We start from the raw sequence: 22,333 nt of genomic DNA on the forward strand, positions 1-22,333 counted from the left end.
TGGTTCTGAAGAACGCGCTCAGGTCCGATAAAGAACTTTTCAATATTTCCGTATCGGCTTTATATCTTTATATTTACCCTTAAATGCCTCTCAATCCTCTCGCTAAAATACTGAAGACAAGGACAATGTTTCTCCTCCGATAACGCCGCCCAGATTGCTCTTTGAAAAGTTTCCAGACGAAAACACTTCGCTGCTCGTCGCCCTCCCTTCAGGCTTTCGCTCGCAGCTCATTTTAAAATCGGGTTTCTTTTTCCTCGTGACTTCTCAGACTCCATTTTATTTATGAATGTGTCTCATCTACAAGGACGCTGTTCATCTCTGACCCCCGCCCCCCTCTCCCCCCCCCCCAAAAAAAAGGCTCGAGTCGAACAAGGGCGCCGTGAGAGAGAGAGAGAGAGATGTCATCAGGCGACTGATTGACAGTGTGGAGAGCGAGAACACCGCTGTATGGCTTTCATGTGCCTGTCAAAGGCCGGAGGGGGAATTAATCAGCGGGGGGGGCGAGGGCACTCTTTAATCTTGTAGATTACGGGCCTGGCAGACGTTTTAGATGTAGATTAAAGGACATGGCGCTGCTGGAGGTGAGAGTTACTGTATGTGTGTGTTTGTGTGTGTGTGTGTGTGTGTGTGTGTGTGTGTGTGTGTGTGTGTGTGTGTGTGTGTGTGTGTGTGATTGCTTATAAAAAGATGGAAGTAATTTAAAGATGTCCCACTGGGTCAGAATTACCTCTTATCATTTAGAGAGTCAATTCTCGTATTGTAGTCGTAGCACGAGGAACGATCGTAAAGTTCAGATACTGTTTTTGTTGTTGTTGTTGTAGTTTTACCTCGAAAACTTGAGGACAGAAGCATCATATTTTGGTTAAACTTGAAAAATCGGCAACTAAAGACAGCTGAAATAAGTTTGTACGGAAATGAAGCGACGAGCCTGGAGGCGTTTTGAGTGACGTTTCGAGAGCCAGAGTGTCCGAGACCGAAGGAGGCGCGTCCAGGACGGGGGCAACCAGATGGGTTTGCTTTGAAGTTGGTGGCGGTTGTGCACCCTTGAATTCGTTCCCCGAGGGTCAGACCGTCAACACCGAGTTCTACTGCAACGCTCTGAGGCAGAAAAACTTTCCATGAACTTGAGTTCCCCGCCAACAACAACAACACAATCGTAGCTCCCCACTTCCCCTTCCTACTCACAGTATTTGACTCCCTGCGACTTCTTTCTGTTCCCTACAATTTTCTTTACGTAAAATCGGACAATTCTCTGCAAGCTTCAGGGTCCATGGTGAAATGGATTTGTACGCACCAGCGGTCACAAAAACGTGCATAGGTGAGTTGCTGGTGTTGATCAAGCGACGTAACTTGTCATATTTACTTTAACTTTTTGATTGCTCCTCATATAAGTTTTGAATTTTACAAATAACCCACTCTTGAACTGTTTTTTTCTTTTTACTTTCATTTATTTCAATTTCATAAATACAAAGATATACAAGTATATATTTGACCATCTCTACTTTTATCTCTATACAAAAAAAAAAAAAGACCCGAATTTCTTTGTTTACAGGACAGACTTATTTCCGACATCCAGTAAACTTTAGCGTTTTCTTATTGATCGAATGAAGTCAGAAAAAACCTCCGAGGCGCTTCTCTTTCATGGTTTTTGTCTCGCGTCTCTGTTGGATCACGTTTTCCTGTGAACACAGAGGCCGGTAACCCGAGCCGCCGCGGACAGGCCCCCGCATTGGACCCGGCGGCGTCTCGTCTTCTCTGTCAGAAAGCGGGGTAATCCCAGGTGATGACGGACACGCGGCTCGCGGCTCATTGGCTGAACTCTTTGTCCGTCAGAGAGGTGATGTCGAACCTGTGGCAGGAAGAATCGGTAAAAAGGTGAAGCTGGGATGTTGTGGGTTTTTTTATGTCGTCGGTCCCTTTTGTTGGTCTTACCTGGTGCGGTCGGAACAAAACCGAATTCCAACGGGGGGGTTTTTTTTGGATGAAATTTGCTTCAGTCTGAATCTCTCGTCGTGGATTTACTGAGTCGTACCTCAGTTGTTTTTTTTTTTTTTTTTTTTAACTTGAATGACTCGCGTATGATGACTGAGGCTGTGTGAACTGTGAAGACCACTTAGCTTGGATAAGTTGGTGCAGTCATGCCGTCTTTCTGCGTCACCGTGAGAAGGGGGATTCTGAGGAGGTACAGGCAGGTGCCTCGAACTGACGCCGACGGAGCCTTCAACTACAACCCAGCCGCAAACAGACGAGGCCTGACCAGCTCCGGTAGGTCGCAGTGCTCGCTGTACTTTATTTAACCAACTTTTTATTTTACTTTTAAGCAAGACGGAGTACGTCTCTGTTGCAGGTTTTTGGCAAATACGCGACTCAAATATTTAAAACGATTTGAAGTGTAATAAAGTCTTAACAATTCGAGTTGAAATGAGACGCACAAATATGCCGGTTGGTTATTTCCAAATACTCCGATATCGGTTTGAAAAATAAGAGCTTAAAGTTCATTCCTTTTGTGTCTACAATCTTTGGAGTCATTCGAGTAATTGTTGCGACATTCTTATTTTGACGTCGTGTGAGAAAAATGTCCGGTAATTAAAAGCTGTCGATAAAAGTTTTAACACATTATTGATCGTACATTTAAAGATTCCAATGATTAGCCTGTATTTTACAAAGGTCAATTTCTTGTGATGGCGACCTCGTGTTACCTCAAAATATTTTTCAACGTATTACTTTCATATTTTATCTGTAGGGTTCGTATTGGACCTCAAGATTTTTTTTCAGTATTTACTGGCATCTTACAAAGACGTCAAGCATCAAAAACTATCAAGTTGTGTTCGCATTTATAATCTTGTTTTTGATCAATATTTAACAATGGAGAAGGTTTTTTTTGTGCATTTTTTTGGTCAGTATTGGCATTATTATTAGACATTTGTGTGGTGTAACCATGGAATCAAATGCAAACGAATAGCTTCATGATATTTTAAAGACTAGATTCACATTAAAACAGGTTTGAATATATTTAAAGTTGGTTGTAATTTCAACCAAATAGTGTTGTTATCAGCTCAACTGTCAATTTGTTTGTTTTTACGTTGTCCGTAGATTTTATTTTTTTAATGGATTTTAAACGTGTCTAACATTCAGGATGTTTTTTTGTTTTTTTCTTGGAAATTCAATCATTGTTGACCCTGAAAGTGTCCGGAGGGCTGGTCACTGATGAATTACACATTAACTTTCCCTTTCCGAGAACGGTAATGCGTCTCAAATTTCAACCTCTAAAAACAAACAAACAAACACATGCACAGTACTGCCATAGGCCCTAAAAAAGACTCCAGAAAACGTGTTACAAATAGAATTGTTTTTATTTTCTGTTGAGTTTTCAGCATCAAACCTTTTTGCTGCGGACTTCCAGGTCTCCTCTGACAAAAATAAAGATTATATTAGTACTGATGAAGAATCTCTAATCGCCTTGCAAGTCTTAGTAGAAACACGTTAAGCCATTTAGAGCCGCTGACGATAGAAATACAGTTTATAGATTTAAATATCTTGAAAAAAAAAAACGTTGCTTTTATCATCTCTCGTGCCTGAAAAACGTGAAAGTCAGTTGCTCTTCTGTTACGTGTTTCCGGCGATATCTCACGTCACACGTGAAAACAGGCGGTAAGCGTTTACATTTTTATTAATTTCTCAATGCCTTTTGTCGCGGGCAGGATGATGGATCTGATCCTTTTGTAATGGCCTCTTCTCGACCAGCCAGAGTTTGTTGTGTTGGGGGTGTAATATATCAGTCCTTGTGACCACCACAATCTCTCGATCTGAGGGGGGGCCCCTCTCCGCGCTGCGATTATGCAGCCTTCCCTGCAGATCTATAGCGCGGACGTTTGAATTGATGCATCGCCTCTATTACAGTATTGAGGGCCTGATGCTCTTAGCCAGAATGGGTTTTAATGTAATTTGAAGCTGCTGTCATTCATTTTGTGCCACTGGTGCCTCCATACAAACAAACAAAGTTGATCAGGGCAGAATGCTGGGAAATACATTTGGACTGTAAAATAATCACGAATATTTTAAGCTGCTGCTAGCAATTATTTTCTTCAATTTATTTAGTGAGTCTACATTGGAGGTCAGATGTTGTTTTATTGGACCAAAAGTTGAAAAACATGCATTTTTACACTGATAATGAAGCAGAGAAAACTACTTAATCTTTACATTTAGAAAGGCTAGAAATGGAAAATATTTGTTTAGTATGTGCGACCTTGTTTCTTTGTTGTTTTTACGCCGCCTGGTTGCAAATGCGTTGCTCCTGTCAGAAGGTGGCGGTAATGCACCTAAAAGCGGTTAAACATTAAACAACATAAAACAAAGAACACATTGCCACCTGGTAATGATCAAAACTTTTTACTATAAAAGCAAAATAAGATATTTAATTTTATTATAAAATTTAAAGCTGAGCTGCTTTTACGTTTTTAAAGTATGATAGATCTTTGTTTGCAGTTTTTCTTGTGTCAATAAATCCCATAAAAAGACCCCAAACCAACAATGTGTTCTGTACTTTCTAACTTCTTTACTCTCCATTAAAGCCCACTGAGTCCTACTAAAGATGTAATTCCTTAAAAATAAATAAATAAATAAATAAAAATCCTCAACTGTATGGTTTCCTTTTGAAAAGGTTCAATAATTTCCTAAAAAAAATATATATATATAATTTTTTTTTTTTTAACTAAACAAACAGGTGAAAGTTGTGCAGTTGTGTGGACTATTTTCAGTGGCGGATTAATCTCCAGTTGCTGTGTATTTTTGGCAGCTGGGCGTTGTGCGTTTTTGATTGAGTGTAAATAAGCCGTTATTATCGCTGATATGTTTTTAATAACTAATAATGAAGATTTTGAACAACAACAGAGCTCAGTATCATGGATAAATCATATTACCAGGCTTTGATAAACAAACACAGCTTGTTGGCTGGATACATTCATTCATACCATTTTTTTTTATTTTTTTTTTTACATTTTCCTCGAAGAAGTAGGACTTCTGGAGATCACCTCCAGGCTGGAAGCTGTATTACATCATAGTTGCACGCGCACACACACACACACACACACACACACACACACACACACACACACACACACACACACACACACACACACACACACACACTTAGTCACACTTTAGACTTAAAACTCGTATTAAGGCCGATTCGTTTTCAGCCCGAGTGGCTGAGGAAGAGCCAATCGGAGGCAGAATAATGAGGATGGAAATAGAAAGCCGTCGCACCACCTCCGTCTCGGTGGCTGTCTTCGGGCCGATCCATCTGGTGTCCCTGAACGTGGCGCCACGCACAGGAAGGAGCTGCAGCCTCCCAGGTGTTTTGGCTTCATCTTCAGCGTCCACACACACACACACACACATACGCTGCGAGAGCCCAGCGTGCGTGTATGTTTACATTTATTCACCTTCACCTCCTCAAGTGTGAAGGAGGGAAGTTTTAAACGAGCTATTTATAATGTTGCCCTAAAGCGAGACAAAAAAACACGAAATAAGATACGTTTAAATTAAAGGAGTTTTCCTCTCGTGGCTTTGATTAAAGCTCGAAAAAAGGGGAAGAAAATTCCCGTAACACCTTAATTTTTTTTATACACTTTATTAATCCCCGAGAGGAAATTTCTTCGCTACAGCAGGGGGGCTCTCAGGGGGGAGCTGCTGCAGCAGGCTGCCACTAGCGCGGCGCCAGGTAACCTGACGTGCATGTTTTTGGATGATGGGAGGAAGCCGGAGAACCCGGAGAGAACCCACGCAAGCACAGGGAGAACATGCAAACTCTGCACAGAAAGGCCCAGGACCGGATTCGAGCCCAGGACCGGATTCGAACCCGGAACCTTTTTTGCTGTGAGGTGACAGTGCTAACCACTGCACCACCGTGCCGCCCTAAAGTAATTTAGATGTAAACCGACACCTTTTGCCATCATTAAGTCCCAAATAGTCCCCGCCTCTATCTCCACCCAACTCCTCTGCCACTTGATGATCTGGAAAGCCCCGCCCCCAACTTGCCAGGATTGGTTCCTTAGGTCTGTGATGTAAGAAACCCTGGCTGTCTGAATCTGGTTTTTGTTTTTTTTCCCCCCCAAGACAGTTCTAAAGTAGAAAAATACTTTGCCATGGCACTGAATGCTTACTTCACTTTTGATATATTTTCTAGCAGATTACAAAAAAAACCAAAAAACACCACATGGAAGTTAACAAGGTTAAAAATGAGATTTTCACTGGAGATGTTCAACTTTTCAGAGACCAAGTTATGTTTCTTTGAAGAAAGCTGCAACAAAGACTTTGGATTCATCCCCAAAACTGTAAAGTTAAAAAAAACAAAAAAAACTGATGACATTCTTTCCAAAATACATTCCCTGCTTCTTCAAATTTGTTATAATCTCTTGCCAAAATCCACAACCATGAAAAAAGACAACTGTAGAAAGCCAAGATTTTTTTTTTTAATCAAATGTGCATCTGTGTGTGGAAAACATTTAAAAAGTAGAAAAATGTTCTGCGACTACCTCAAACCGTCAGCAACAAAAGCTTCTACATTTTTGAGAAAATATTGCTATTTATGATTCATTTAAACAATTGACGCCCCCAAAAAAGACTTTTCACTATTTTTACAATTTTATACCTCCATTTTTTTGTGTTAACGTTTGGGTATGTTTAGTATAGAAGTCGCACATCTTGGTCTGTATTCCTGTTCGGTAACTTTACTTGTTTGACAAAAACAATGGAAGGATTGATCGGTAAAGGATACCGCTGCTGCAGCTGTTACTTTTCTTGCCTGCAGGGGACAGTAGGTTGGACCGTTTCCTTTGCTTCCTTGTCAGCTCACGTGGCAGCGAGCTGTGAAATCCAGAGGCCAGATCAATAAAACGAAACAGTAGACTGTATTCATCCACAGAGAGCTCTTGAGGATTTGCCGGCGGTCGATGTACTTTGTCATCATGTGCGTCATGAGTGCAGCTCTGTGGACAGAAAACAAATGTTGTCTTCAACCAGTTTACCCAATGAATGAACGAACTCTGAGGGGTTGACAGTAGGATTAGTTCGTGTGGTTATATTCAGAGACCTCATGTTTGTTATTTTCACGTTGACTTATTAGTTTTGAATTGAAACGAGAGCGGTGGTTATTGCGTGGCAACTACGGATTTAAGAGGTGGCAAAGGGGGGGCGGAGCCTGAGCTGTCCCTCGTGAACGCGTTAGTTTAGGAACGCCGACAGGGCAATTTCTACAAAATATGTTGGCACAAACATTCACTTTGACTCAAAGATGAACTGATAAGATTTTGGTATGTCAAAGGTCATCGTTGACCTCACAAAACATCAAAATCTAAATTTAGGACTCATAAACAAAAGACTGGTCTAGTCAAGCCTATATCGTGGACATGAAATTGTGTTTTGATAGTTAAAACGGCCTGTTTTTGTATGACTATATTCTTCATTTGTTGGTACTTTTTTTGGGCTTCCTGTACTACGATGTCTTCTCCTTGTTAGTTATAAGACGACGTCTGCGATGATACACTATAATTGGAGCATATTTATTGGTGTAATAATCACAGCGAGGCCGGATCAGGTTTAATTTTGAGCAGGTGCCGTGCTTCTCTTTTCACATTCAGGAGTTGAATTCCATTAAACCCGACAGGTCACGCTAATACTCACACGTCTGCCCCCCCCCACACACACACACACACACCGCTCTGCGCCCTAATATGTCAGGTAATTGCAGGATCCATAAAGAAAGCGCTTTTAAAGCCACAGCTGTGGAGAGGTTGCCTTGGCGACGGGCTGTTGATAGGAGTGGTAATGAAGTTGATTAATCTCCAGGCTTCCCAGAGGGCGGGGGGGGGGGGGGTGTTGCCGTCAGAGAAAAAAAACAACCTCTGGAGGTGTCGAGGTGAACTCGCGTCGCCTGAGAGGTTTTTTTTTCCGCGGTAGCGTGAAAGGCTGCCCTGGGAGCGCCGTAAACTGTCTGGAGCGAGGTGCTCCTGGGAAATGAAGTCCCCCGGCCTCCTTCAAGGTCATTTCCTAAGTGTGAGGAGGGCGGCAGGTAATTATGATGGAGGGGGGAGGGTCACGTAGGAGCTGTAAATCTGCTTCTCACCGATAATTTGAGTCAAAATTCTTTTAGACGATTGTAGTACACACACACACACAAAAAAAAATCAATTAATATCATTAAACAAATGTTCATTATTTTAGTTATTTGTTATTGTTATTGCTTGCAGAAACTCCAGGTAACTTAATTTGAATAAATTAATTGAAAAGTCATCTGTTCGGCACAGTTAACATTATATTTATACATAAATATAATAAACAAATAACAACAAATCCTTCAGCATTCCTTCAGGATCTGTGAAATCCCATTTCCCATTCGAAACGATTTCAGGATTATTGAATGTTTTCTCGAACTAGTTGACTCTAGTTGTAGAGGAGAATCGATCTTCACCCTGCAGTTTGTTTGTTTGACAAATTTTGGGCCGAAATTATTCATTTTGTTTATGAATAATCTTGGAACGCTTTTAAATGTTTGTTTTTTTGCAGATGATGTAAAGTTTATTTTATTCTGTGAAAAACAGAATTCGGTGGTTTGATGAATGGTACAAGAAGATTTGGCCTTTTTGGCTTCACGTTTAATCGTACTTAAGATTTATGGACCTTTTTTTTTTTTACTTTATTTTTGTTGTGAATTCTGGACATTTCTTGAATGTGTTTGCAGCCTGTAACTACATCTTAATGAAGGATTATTTTATAGCTCCCACCATTTTTTTTGAACAACATTCGGTCAGTAATTGCAAAAAAAAACCAACAACCTCAGCATTTCATCGAGTAACGCCTATTTAGCTGGGGTTTTTTTTTAGATACGTGATATTTGTTAAACCTCCGTAGAAATATACGAGTTGTGTTTCTGTCCGTTCTGTCGCTTCGCCTTCCGTCTTTCTTTTCAGATGTTTGTGCTTGAACTGGGTGAAGTTCAGTCTCTGATGCTAAATGGCTGCTCCTCATTGATCGTCCGTACAGCAGCCTGAACGCTGCTAGTGACCTTTTCAGTTTTGGTCCGTTGCTCCTTCAGACGCAGAAACGCTGACATTTCACTGACGACACTCGCGGAAAATGCAAGAAAAAAAATTTTGCACCGAAAAGAAAAAGCCATGCCCTAAAAAAACCAAAAACCAAATAAATAGTTTTGTGGTTAAATGTACAGAGACTTTAGCCAAATGCTGAGTTTCAGAGTTATCTGCTGTTTCCTGATGTACAGATTTGGCAAAATTTATTTATTTATTTTTTTGCATATTTGTTAAATTTACCAGTTAACTTACTCAATTCTCCAGTTTTGTTCTTTGTTGCAGGTCTGTAGAGGCGGTGTTCCCTCTCTTTCTCTTAAGCTATCTGTGAATTATGTATCTTTATTATGACTATTAGTCTGTGTCGATTTGAGATAAATTACAACTCATACATCTTGTGGACACTGAGCAAAAGTAGCCTTCTTTTGCAAAAACATTTTTTGGGGGGGCGGTTTAAGGAGTTACTGGAATTGCTTTGGAAAGAGGCAAATATCGAGATTGCCTTCAACTTTTCAAACTGGGGCGAGAATAAAATTGATAGTGTTGACCTTGAAGACGAAGCTGGTTCAAAACACCACCTATTTCTCCTATTGATTTTCATGAGATTTATCGAAATGTCAGCGAACACACCGCGGCCAGGTGGTCCTCAGTGGAGTCTGCACCCGTCGTCTCCCGATAGCCGGCCAGTCGGCTGCTCAGTTATCCTCCCCGCGGTGACATTAACTTATTCACCCCCACACCGCCGAGCCGCGACTGATGACTCATCACTTCTTATCGACTCGCAGGCCGCTGCTCGTAATACCAATTGAGGCGAGTCAATAGGAGACGACCCATCGGCGACGGCTCTTGAATCTGGAGTGAGTTTGGGAATCGTCTCGGCCGCGTCAGAGGAGGAAGACGTGGGCCAGTTTTTCCTTCAGGGTCCTTAGACCCCACAAAAGTTGGGATATTTTTTTTTCATTTAAAAAAAAATAAATTTAAGCTACACTCGAGTTTCCGAGTTACTCTGTGACTCGACATCGAAGCCTCGAAAATCAAGCTCCGCGTGTCGTCCGTGCGGGCTTCTCGACTCCTTTGTCTGATGTTGATGTCGGGAGGTCGGGCTAACCTTCCGCTAACGGTCAGGTGTCTTGTTGTTTTGTTGCAGGAGTCTGCGGCTGCTGCGGGCCGCTGAGGCCGAGGTACAAACGCCTGGTGGACAACATCTTCCCCGAGGACCCCAAAGTGAGTACCAGCACGCACGTCCTCAATAAAACCGAAGTTACTCCAGTGACGATGCAAATAACTAATGTAGTATTTAATTTACTGCCAAGACCAGGGGTTTTGAGTTTCCCAGTGACGGTCCACCACCAGAGAGCTCCCCTGGAACGAAACGGATATAATTGGGGCGACCGCGAAGCCGAACGCTTCAGACTCTGATTAAAGTCCGGCTATTAAACGTGACCCGGCTTTGATAACCAGACCACCGCGAGTTATTATCACCCGTTTGATTCCTCGACCCTCGTTAATTATAACGCTTAATGTGTACGTGGTTTCGGGCTCCTTCTCCCCCCCCCGTATCTTTCCTGAGGACCTTCAGTTTAAGCAAACAGGTTGCGGTGGGAAATCAAAATGCTTGAGTGGTCGAGACCTCGGCAAATTAATTATCACACGCCGGGGAGCCCGAGGGACTGAAAACCCCGGGGGTCTTAAATTAACTCCCTTTTCCTTTTAATGGCTGTAATATATTGTTTATTATAACATACGCTAATACGCTGAAGTCTAGACGGACTTTCCAAGTTCCCATTAATCAAAAATAAACTTCAAGTCGTTCAGAATTAAAGCGAAGACCTTTTCGAGTGTTTACATTTCCGGTGGTTTTGACTCGTCACTGGAATAATTTCCAACCGCGTGCGCGCAGCTTCAGACTTTATGATAAGTTTCTGAGCAGTGATCTGTGGTGTTCAGTCATTTGGTAGCAAAGCAGAAGAACCTAATTAAACACATTCACAGTCCATTTAACATCGCCGTTTGAATATATCTGAAGCGTCGCAGACTGAGGAGAGTTTTAGAAAGTAGAGTTGGAAGTTAATGAACTCGAAAGCAGGTTATTTGACTTTGATAACTCGGAAAATACTTTTCTAAAATTCTCTTTTTCCATTTCTTAGATGTCAGATATCACAGGTCGTTATTGAACATTTTAAATATAGTTATGGTTTTCTGACAGGACTCCGTGTTTGGCCTTGGTTTTTGAACACAACAAGAAGGACTATGGTTCCCCAAACTGATCATAGTCGGTGCAACAATGCAACTAATTGACGTGTTTTTAATCATTTTTGGACATCGATGCAGCTCCGTGGCCCCGAGGAATAATCCGACTGTGGAATCACACACTGTGCTTGTTTTTTTAGTATTTATTCATTGTTGACTGTGTCTTTTTGGTTTTGGTTTTACGAACATGTAAATGTGAAGTGCATTCTCTTTCCCTTCAGGATGGCCTCAGTAAATCGGACATGGAGAAGCTCACCTTCTACGCCGTGTCGGCTCCGGAGAAACTGGACAGGATCGGTGCTTACCTCGCCGAGAGGCTGAGCAGAGATGTGGTGCGACACCGCTACGGGTGAGTGATATATGACCTACCGAGAGTTCAGGTTTCGGTTAAACCCCTGAAAAAAAAAATCACACCTTCTGTAACTTCAGATTTTTTTTTACTACGCAGTTATCGGTAGTTTTTCTTCAGTATCAAGTGATCCAAATGATCCGGGGATAAAATGACTGCGAGCCCGCGTAAACACGACTGTTCATGGTTACGGATTCACTGAAAGGAAACAACTCCATCAGATTTTCTGTGAAATGAGGAATTAAAAGCTGGTTTATATTATTTTACATATGGTTTTTTTTTACCGGTCATTGTCGACCCAACAACCAGCTGGTTTTTGTGCTGGTGTTTAGTACGGCTTGTACTATCTGTGCACTTTGTTTACTCCAGATTAGGTAAACATGCTTGTTTTTTTCTTTTGATTAATCTATTAGCCCTCAGAGGGATTTTATTGCACAGCGATATCCCACAATTTGTTTTATATTCATTTACATTTGCACAATATTTTTTACACCATTTTTGTTCATATTTATTTACGCAGTACTCGAGGCTACACTTTGTGATTATAAGAACAGCTTCAGGAAGTTTTAAGCCACAATCAAAACAGCATTAATGTTTTTTTTAATTTAAGCAATAATCTCCATTACGACGACGATGTTGGTTGTTGTTGTGATTTTTCTTGGACCAAATATTTATTTGTTTGAATACATTTTCCTTCACCTTATCAGCAAATCTAATTTCCCTAAAACATTACAACCAATAGGTTACTCACCAAATAAATCACCCATGAGACCTTTTCCGAGCCGTGGAAAAAAAACAAATAACTGAACAACTGTCGGAAAGTTTTTGAAAAAGAGTCCATTTGCGTCAGATGAAGGTCGCCTCTGCTGGCAAGCCTTCAAATGAATCAAATGAACAGGTTTGGATAACATAACGCTCATTATACGACGCAACTTTGGCGGTTCCTAATCCTGAATGCACGCTTTAAATCATGCTTTATAAGTAGAGTATTTACAGGGAAGAATTATTGAGGAGGCAGAAAATTAAATGTGCAAAAAAAAACAACCTGAAAAGAATTACTCAAACAAATCCAACTGGCAATGGACTCGAATAATCCTTGTTAGCAGATGTATTCGTCCGATCGCCCAACAGTACCAGTTACACTATGATGGAAACTATACCGCGGAAAATCGAAACACATCCATCCAAACTGGAAAGAAGAGAAACACAAACAGCAGGGGAAGAAAATCCCACAGCATTTACCGTAGATAATACAATAATAATAATATATAAATAATAAATAAGTAGTCTTAGAACGTCGTATAATACACCTCACTTAGCAGGGGATGGCATTTCTGAGTGCTTTAAATGTGTCCTAAAAAGATAACGATACAAGGCATGCCCAACTAAGGCATCCCGTAATGACATTAGTCTATTAATAAAGGGAATGGAAAGCTGGTAAAAGCCTGTCCACTTCCAATTTCGCTGAACCATTAAGTGATTTCAGCTCCGGGAAAATAATTAAAACGAGTTGAGAGACGAAAACGTCCCTCATGTATTTAAAAAAAAAAAAAAAAAAAAAAAATCCAACCAAATCAATGCAGCCATTATAAAGTCAGAAATCCTGTTTAATTGGCTGTGGTTTTTATTCCCCGACGCTGACAGCCGGAGAACGAACACATCTCTCTCTCTTCCATCTGTAATCGTCCATGTGTCGTTACGAAACCGCCTGGCATCGCCTGAGACGCTCCGTCCGCCCAACGAAGTGGAGATGTTCGTAAGCTCGGGTTTGTTCTGTCCCTCAAACCGCAAAGCTGTCGTCAAGATTATTTTTTTTCCACATGTAGCAAACTGATCAAAAATCCAATTGCTGCTGCTGTAAAATTCATCCTTCGATATATTGTAAAGTAGGCAGGCCACGCCCACTTTAAACCCGCCATAACACTGCTGAGGCTCCATCATCAGTAGAACCGGGAAAGTGGCTCCGGTTCCGAGATGTGGTCGTTTTGTTCGTCGCTCGATTGGGAAATACGCCGCCGTGTGTTTTTGATTGACGGGCCGGTGGCGCAGTCAGGTTACGACTTCCGGCGGGCGCTGTTGGGAATCATCCGCGTTCGCGACTTTTCGATTGCCGACGAAGTGCCGAACGCCACGATTGAAGGACCTTGTAACTCCAACCTGTGTGCAGGAACGTGGTGATCGCCATGGAGGCTCTGGACCAGCTGCTGATGGCCTGTCACTCTCAGAGCATCAAGCCCTTCGTGGAGAGTTTCCTGCACATGGTCGCCAAGCTGCTGGAGTCCGGAGAGCCCGACCTGCAGGTCCTGGGGACCAACTCGGTAAGACGGAAAGAAAACGGTCCAGTTTAAACAAAGAAAGATGTTTTCATTTCACAGTTGTTGTTTTTTTTTAAATCTTTATTTGTATTTGTATTGAGCATTTGTCGACGGCAAGGCTGGGTAGCGCTTGTTTCGCTGCAGCCGTTGTCCCAAAAGAAAATGCATCAGTTCAGAAACGAGATCGCGTTTTTTTTGTTTTTTTGTTTTTTTTACGATCAATCGTGCTGCCAGCAAACCGGGTGATTTTCGCCCTAATTGCTGTTTTCTCCCATGAAACTCTGGAGCCTGCTGAGCTTTTACAATCAGCATCAAGCGTCCCTGCTTTTCGTACCAAACCGTTATTCTTTTATGTTGTCAAAATATAATAATAAACTTTACTTGATATAACACCTTCACACAAGAAACGCAGCTCGAAGTGCTTCGCAGCAAGAAATATGAGCACCCGAGCTACAAAACAAGCCCTTTTCCTCTTGACTTCATTACCCTTCTTCTCACAGGAGCAGGTCGGGTACGTCGGTGAACTTCAGCCGGGAGGTCGATGTCGGTGTTTAAACGGCTAATTTATAACTCGGGTGGAAGGAAACGGCCCTTCTAACATATCCTGTGAAAGACGCTAATTATTATTAGGCTAGGGACGCCGCCGGCAAATGTCAGCGTTTCTCCTTCCAAGTCTTCTCAAGGTGAACTCTAAGTTGTTGGTTTTTTTTTCTCCTCCTCCTCCTCCACCTCCTCATCCTCCTCCTCTTCCTCCTCTTCGTACCTCCTCCTATTCTGGGCCCCAAACGTCCTTCGCCGTTGTCGGGCGGGTTCATCTGAGCAGGAAACCGAGCCGGACGGGTTTTTCGATGCGAAAGCCGTTTGCATTATTTATGTGCGGTATTTAGACTCTGACAGAGGAGGAGAGCAGATGCAGTGACAGGTAGCGTGAGTTGGGAGGGTGGAGGGATGGAGGGTGGAGGGATGGGGGAGATGGAGGGGTTCGGTGCAGACTGCCTTTTAGGTGAGAGCCGCGCTAATTACTTTTTTTTTTTGTCCTCGTGGCGCCGGCTACAAATCCGAGACGCTCCGTTTAAAGTTTGGTGTTTTTACACGTCGCTCAAAAACTGTCGGCTAATTATCAGTTTTAACGAGTTTGTTTGGGATGTCTGCGGAGAAGAAAAAAAACAACAACAACAACAAAAAACGACGCAGGGCTCAACAAATTACAGCAATTTGGTTCGAAAGACTGTTTGAAACCGGCCGGAACGCTTTTCAGTGGAGGGCCTCCGGCATCCAAATAATTACTGAACAAACATCACACATTTGGGTTTTTTTGGGACCCTGTTGTCCACCGTCCATCGACGTACGAGGACGGAAGAGGAAGGAGGTCAAAGGTCACCAGTGGGATTTTAAAGGGCACTTTTTTAGGATTTATCACAACGTGTCACTTCGACATTGTTCTTACGAGTTAATGTGTGAGCCGCGGTAACGCCGATGGATCACTTAGGAAGAAAAAAAAAAAGTCGGGTTCATCGCACAGCTTGGAAATAAACGTATTTGTGAATGAATAATGTGTAAAAATTTCCCTCTGAGGGATTAATAAAATATCTATCGCTCTATCTATCAACAATGTTATTTGTAGAACACTTTTCAAGCAAAGGACTTCTCAATTTTTCAAAAAGCAAACAACATAAGCAATAAAATAATGCACGTATACACGCAGCACGTACAAAAATATATAGAGTCACACGTACGCGTTGAATTTTGAGAGTAAAATTATAAAGACATTTTGAATTAATCAGCTCAGGATCACGCCGATGCGTGTAATACAACCGACGGTCCACTAGAGGGCACCGTGTCAGCGTCGCGTTTTGCCTCGCCAGGGTAGGAAAAGTATACGCAGCTTAAAAAAAACGCTACTTACATGAAACTACTTATTTGCACTCGTATCTCGTGAGGGAAAAAAAACGTGACGCGATATCCTCTAGTGGACTGACGGGTGTATTACACACTACAGCGTGATGCTGGGTTGGAACAAACCTACAGAAGTTGTAATAAATCGGAATATTTCTGAGGCGAATCACAGCGAAGTGTGTCACGTCTCGTAAATTGTCTCGTAAATATAAAGCGGGCCTCTGGAACGTGTCTGGTCTCGAGCCTGAAAATGTCAAAAAGCTTTTGGAACGACCGCGTCGTTGTTTGCTGAAGTTCTTTTGGCTTTGCAATCTCAACTTTCCACCACATCTTGCTTGGTAACTTTTGAGAGATCACGAGAGAAAACGAACCCTCATGGAAGGAGGCGATGAATCACTTTGGCGATGAATTTTAGACGGAGGTTTTTGTTTTGTTTTGTTTTTCCAATCAGTCGGAACACGGCGACATTTCCATTAAAACCCCACATTGTTCCCCTTAAATGCAACACGTCGCCCTCCTACCGCGGGCAGAGTCTATTTTTTTTTTTGTACCCTTCCCACTCTGTGTGTGTGTGTGTGTGTGTGTGTGTGTGTGTGTGTGTGTGTGTGTGTGTGTGTGTGTGTGTGTGTGTGTGTGTGTGTGTGTGTTGCTGCAGTATAAATGTGTGTGTCGCCGTAGTGTATCTCTGCTGTCTGCTCTGCCAGCCGTTCGCGCCTTTCCACATTTATCTGCCAGTTAACTTTATCACAAGAAATTGGCAGACTGCGACGCCTGGAAGTATCTCGTCCCTCCGCTCCGTCTCCGTAGAAAGAGACACACTCATCGTTGGGCTCTCAGACACATGAAGCCGGTGAGTCAGACTCACAAGGGGGAGTTCGTGCTCCGGCGTATTTATAGCCCCGCCGAGCCAGATGCGGCGTCGCGTACGAGGAAATGGAAACACCTGTATTCGCTGCTCATCTGCCCAACCGTCTTTTTTACAATTACAACGGATATTACGAAGTGATATTAAAGAGTTCTTAGAACTACATTGGTTTAACATGACCCTGATTTGATTTCCTCGGGTGTGAGCGCAACCTAACCGAAAGCCAATTTGACGCCGCTGAAATGAGTTTTCACCGACCAACGAGCGCTCATTAATCTGAGCCGAGTCGACCAGTAATCTGTCTCCTCTTTATTAAATTCCATCTGTTGCATTTCATTTCAGGCTTTGTTGTCCTACTTCGCTCGTGTGATTTCTGCACATTACATTGCAGAATACCAGAGAAGTACCGGCTCCTCTGCTAACGGAGGGGGAAAAAAAGAGCTTTTATTTACTTTACTTCAATCCTGCACCTGAATGTTATCCCTCAGCATTCGGCTCCCATCATCTCTTAAAATCCCAAATGATGCCAAAGGACTTTTTTTGGGGGGGAGGGGGGAAGGCACTCAAACTGTCAAGCTGACACTCCAGCAGGTTCATCAGTGAACCGACGGCTCTGAAGGCCAGAAATACTCTTCATAGATGATAAATGCCCGCGAATAAATGTTAAAAAATGTTCTCCATTACAACTTGTTACTTGTAGACATACGTGTAAAATGGTCTACTTTGTATCTTTGTCTCAGAAGTGTTGTTGCCAAAGTATCGGAGAAATTAAGAGTAGAAAAACTTTTTTATGAAGAAAGCATTTATTCGAGAAAACTTGCAGACGTCCATCGTACGGGAGTTACTGACGAGCTCCGTCTTCAGGGTTTTTCTACTAAAACAAAAAAAAGCAAAAATTGATTTGGTGTGTTTCCAAAGTCTTGGATTGCCGCCGAATGACTGAACGTCCGTTCGATAACTAACATCCAGTTTGGATGGAGGAGCTTTGAGTAATGGAGTGGAATTAGAAATGTAGGCAAAAGGACAATTGAAATCGGCTCATCGCAAGCAAATGTCATCCCAGTGTGACGTCGCCCAATGGTTTATGGTAACGTGCTTGAAGTCACATTTAATCTTCACAAATGACAATATCAGACCTGAGTTTTGGTAGTGATACAAAAATACCTATTTTCAATACAGTCAGACATATAGACCTTTATTTTTTTTTCTATTTGATAAAATAGGCCAAATTATAAAATAATCTACATTTAAATGTTTTAATGCAGAACAGCCATAACGAGCATTACGAAGTGCAATTAAGTCTTAAGTCAAACTTTAAGGGCGATTTGATGCAAATTTTTGTTAGTCTGTAACCAGAAAGTGACTACACAACCATACTTCCAGTGAACACCAACCAACCCGGAGACTTTAAACGGTGACTTGTCGTTTCCTTTTTTTTTTTTTTTTTAAATGGCTTTAAGCCAGTTGCAATGGAAACTGGTGGTTTTTCGAAAGTTGAGAACAGAATCAGAATGTCAACAAAAACGTCTCAAACTGCTCGTACGCCGTAGGCCTGAGAGGACTTGCTCTTGAACCGCGCATTTTTAGACTTGCCTCAGAACACCAGAGAAAAATGGGATACAAGCGCAACGTCCAGAATTGTCTGATTGTAAATGGCGACAATCAAAGGAGGTCGCCGCTTTGCTGATTCTGAGATCGCAGGCGGACAAAAGCCGCCATCAGCGCCGTCGCCTATTCATGGAGTTCTGCAGGTTACCTGACTCTTGTCACACCTCCCCACCGCCCTTAACACCACCGGTACCGGTCATCTATGCTTTGCATTAATTTTCTGAGGTCATGTTCAACCAACCCTCCAAACAGAACTCAAGATACGCTGGCCATAGTCCCGGTTTGTCCACATATCACTTTGCATTGAATCTAATGTTCGGTTCATGTTTTGTTCCCGACGTAGTTCAACCAAAATACTTGACGTCCAAACTCCAAACTCCTGACCGGAGCTTCCCCCTCTTAACCACAACCCGGTAATTAGCCTCTAAGTGCCTATCCTGGATTTACCCCACTGTTCTGCTGCAGTCGCGGCTCTCCCGTACGCCAGCTGCCGGCATACCTCCTTCTGTCTGAGCCATTACCCCGAGGAGAGGTTAGCTACAAAATGGGAGGAAATTACAAGATAGAACGGCGTTTTTTGTTTTTTTTCTCACCGACGCCGAACCGTGCGGAGGCAATTTGTTGCAGTGGACAATGATAGGGTAGCGAGGAAAGGCCACTCGAGCACGGCGGACTGTGCCAAGAGGAGGCGGCCTCTCCAGAGGACACTGGAGGGTTGAAATTATAAGGTGGGCTAAAGGGTGGGAGGGAGGGGGGAGGAGGGGTAGCTCTCCGGCGGTTCTTACCATTACCACCGTCGCTTCCAGATCATTGCCGTACCTGTATATGAGGGTACTTTGAGTACGTGGAAATGCTATGAATGTCGTTGTAATAGTGGTGCCATTGAAGAACACGAATGTCTGTTTTTGTCTCTCCATTGTCGAGAGGTTAAAGGTCACACAATTAGCAGCTACAGTGCCGTTCTCATGGTATGATTTTATCTTTTTGAACTTCACTGTTAGATGATTTGGGCTGAGGATTTCATTTTGTTTTGTTTTTGTTTAAACCAATACCAAAACAGAGTATCAGCCCATAAGATTTCTCAATGATGTTTGTGAAGCGCTATACTCTGTTTACATCTTAAAAACCATCTAACCAGCTAAAGCTATTAGAAGATGAGACTCATTTAGTTTTGTAATTAAGTTATAGTAACTTTTTAATGAGGGGAAAAAAAAACGGTCACGAGGGGCAACATTTTCCAGGGCTTTCAAAGGGATTTAAAAAAATTGACCAAAAAAAAAAATGCTCTGGCTGCTATTGTTATAATATAACCTGTTGCTGTCTCTTCCATCAATATAGTTTATTATTGTAGTACCGATCAGACTGTAAAAACTGCTGCACTAAATAGCGTACTTATATTTACTTTGCTGTTCTTGTTTTTAGGCCACGATGTCCAACCTCGGACTCACGGACAAGAGATTTTTATGAGAATTTTGAGTCGCAAAACTTCCTCTTATCCTTGTCACCCGGCCGGAGTGAGATTTGGAAAAAGTCCAGCAAAGAAATTCCCACTTTTATTTCTGTTTTAAATCTGTAAACTAGAGAGTAAATTGCAGCCTTATAACAATGAATCAATGACACTAATGTTATTCAGCCTGTTCTAAAAATTCTCAACTTGCATCTCTACCATATTTGACGCAACAGAAATGAAGCACAACAAAGTCAGATCTATTTTAGACGCCGTAGTGCCAATGCTCCAACGTCGATGTCTAAACTCTGGTGCTCTCAAGACATTTGAGGCCAGTGAATTATTTGCCTTCTTCTTCATGTCCTCTCCGTAGTTTGTGAAGTTTGCCAACATTGAGGAAGACACGCCGTCCTACCATCGCCGCTACGACTTCTTTGTCTCCCAGTTCAGCGCCATGTGCCACTCCACTCACGAAGATCCCGAGACCAGAACCAGGTACAGAAAAAAACATGAACTAAACTTCTAATTTATTGACTTTATGTTAAAAGTAAAATAGGTTTTAAAAAAAAAAAAAAAAATAGAAAAGGTTTTGGATTGGGTTGATATTCATGTCATGAACTGGTTTGCCTCGTCTACATGTTTCTGCTCCTCGATCATGTTTTTCCGGGCATTTTGTCATCTTTTCCTTACAGCGCTCCTTCTGGAGTCCCGCAGGGTTCAATTTCAGGCCTGTTACTGTTCTTTGTAAACATGCTTAGATGAGGAAGAATGTTTTTTGCTGCTACATAAACAACATTTAAATATGCAGCAGGTCATACTGAAATTTTTTATCCAGACTGAGTAGACCACACTATTTGCATGTGTTCAGGACTTTACGCGGCATTTCTTGCAACCTAATAAAGAGTCTTTATTATTTAGACCTTTAGATCATCTGAGACATCTTAGTTTTCATTTGTCCACAACCTTAGAAACTGTTAATGTTACTCAGCTACTAAGATGAACTTTTCTTGTAAGAGGACTCGAAACGAACGTCATATGACCAGCGCCTTTGTGTACTTGCTCCACGTTTAGTTTTGTGCTTAGCTACTCCCCTTGTTCCTCAAAAAATTAAAGCAACTGCCAACTAGAAGAATATTTTATAATGTTAGTTGCACCTAATCTGTGATCTGATATTCCCACATTTAACAAAATGGCCACAGAACTGAAATATTGTCTGATTTGACCAAAAGCAGGCTGCGTCCTTTATAAATCACCTAAACATGCAAACTGTTCTTGTTCCCCGACTGTCGACTCGAAATGATTTCAGATTTAAAAAGCCAAGCTGATTTGAACATGACTTCGAAGGTTGACGTGGTCCTCGGCGAAATGACGAATTTGTTCATTTCACTCTTTGGCACCCTGCAGCAGCGCCGAGTCCACATTCATGTGACAACTGATTCTCTGATTTAGGTCACCGTTGAAGCTGAGCTTTCCTTGAGAGAAAATCGACCGCTCCGGTAAAAGCTCCATCTGTGGAAAAATGAAAACCTGAATGCTCATCAGCTTGCATTGATTTTTCTTCTAAAGACCGAAGCTGTTTCATCATGAAGATATTTAACGCTCTTCTTCCGCTACTCTAAATTTCATGAACCGCCTCTTTTTTTTTTTTTTTTTTTTTTTAACGAAGTCAGGGATCATCCATCCGACCCCCCACCGGGGCAGCTCTCATCCCACTTGAATCCAGTGAATACAGAATTAAATATATCTTCCCCTGCTCCATATTTCATAGCCTTTCCGTCGCTCGCTGAGACCACACGGCTCCGTAACGCCGTCGCGGGCGAACCGCGCTGAGCTCGCCGCGTTGAAATATGAGCGCTTGGAGTGACGTCTATGAAGACGTGAAGTGTTGGAAGAGCAGAGCATAAATTATGTGGAAACTTTAAGCGATCTACAGAGAAATGGGTTTTGCCGGCCTGCGGGGTCTCCAGTGTCCGGGGCTCATTGTTATCTCCATGGTAACCAGTCCTTCAAGGATTTGGTGATTGTTGCGATCAAAAATGTTGGATTCATGCGGTGGGTTTTCTCAGAAATTGCGATTGTAATTTGCAGAGTTTTTACGCGAGTTTTGTTTTGCGGTACAATTGCAGGAATTTGAAAAAATTGCAAGTGGAGAGCAAAACTTATATATTTTTTTCAAGCACTACCTGATAAACAATGTGGAATCAGTTCCTGTGATAATAATCACGCTGGACATCACAGAAATATTTTTGTTTCAATTTTTTCAAAATAAGAGCTTTACATGCTGTTTAATTCAGGTTAATTCAACACATAGGTCCACTGAATGCATAAAAACAAAGTGCAGTCTCTGACAACTTGAAGTGTGTATGAAACTAATTTAACATGCAGTAATATGTAATCGTAAATGTAAAATAATTTTTTTTTAAATGCAATCCCCCGCAAATACTGCAAAGATTGCTTGAATTGCCATTAATTATTGCGATTGCAAAATTGCGATGTCCTCGAAGGGACTGATTAACA

General features: G+C 42.0%; 1 protein-coding gene across 3 annotated transcripts in view; it reads left to right on the forward strand.

The window, feature by feature from the left end:
* Positions 1-22,333, forward strand: part of efr3a (EFR3 homolog A (S. cerevisiae)) — an 85,737-nt gene that overhangs the window by 22,871 nt on the left and 40,533 nt on the right. For all 3 annotated transcript variants that reach the window (XM_069720497.1, XM_069720494.1, XM_069720495.1), the window contains exons 2-5: positions 10,234-10,310; positions 11,558-11,685; positions 13,853-14,003; positions 20,190-20,311. In XM_069720497.1, coding sequence (XP_069576598.1) covers positions 10,234-10,310; positions 11,558-11,685; positions 13,853-14,003; positions 20,190-20,311 — 478 coding nt within the window. The remainder of the gene's footprint in view (positions 1-10,233; positions 10,311-11,557; positions 11,686-13,852; positions 14,004-20,189; positions 20,312-22,333) is intronic.

This window comes from Brachyistius frenatus, unplaced genomic scaffold (genome assembly GCF_029030835.1).
Source record: "Brachyistius frenatus isolate BFR_SWC_R1_liver_20210118 unplaced genomic scaffold, ASM2903083v1 Contig_242, whole genome shotgun sequence".
Classification (NCBI taxonomy): Eukaryota; Metazoa; Chordata; class Actinopteri; family Embiotocidae; genus Brachyistius; species Brachyistius frenatus.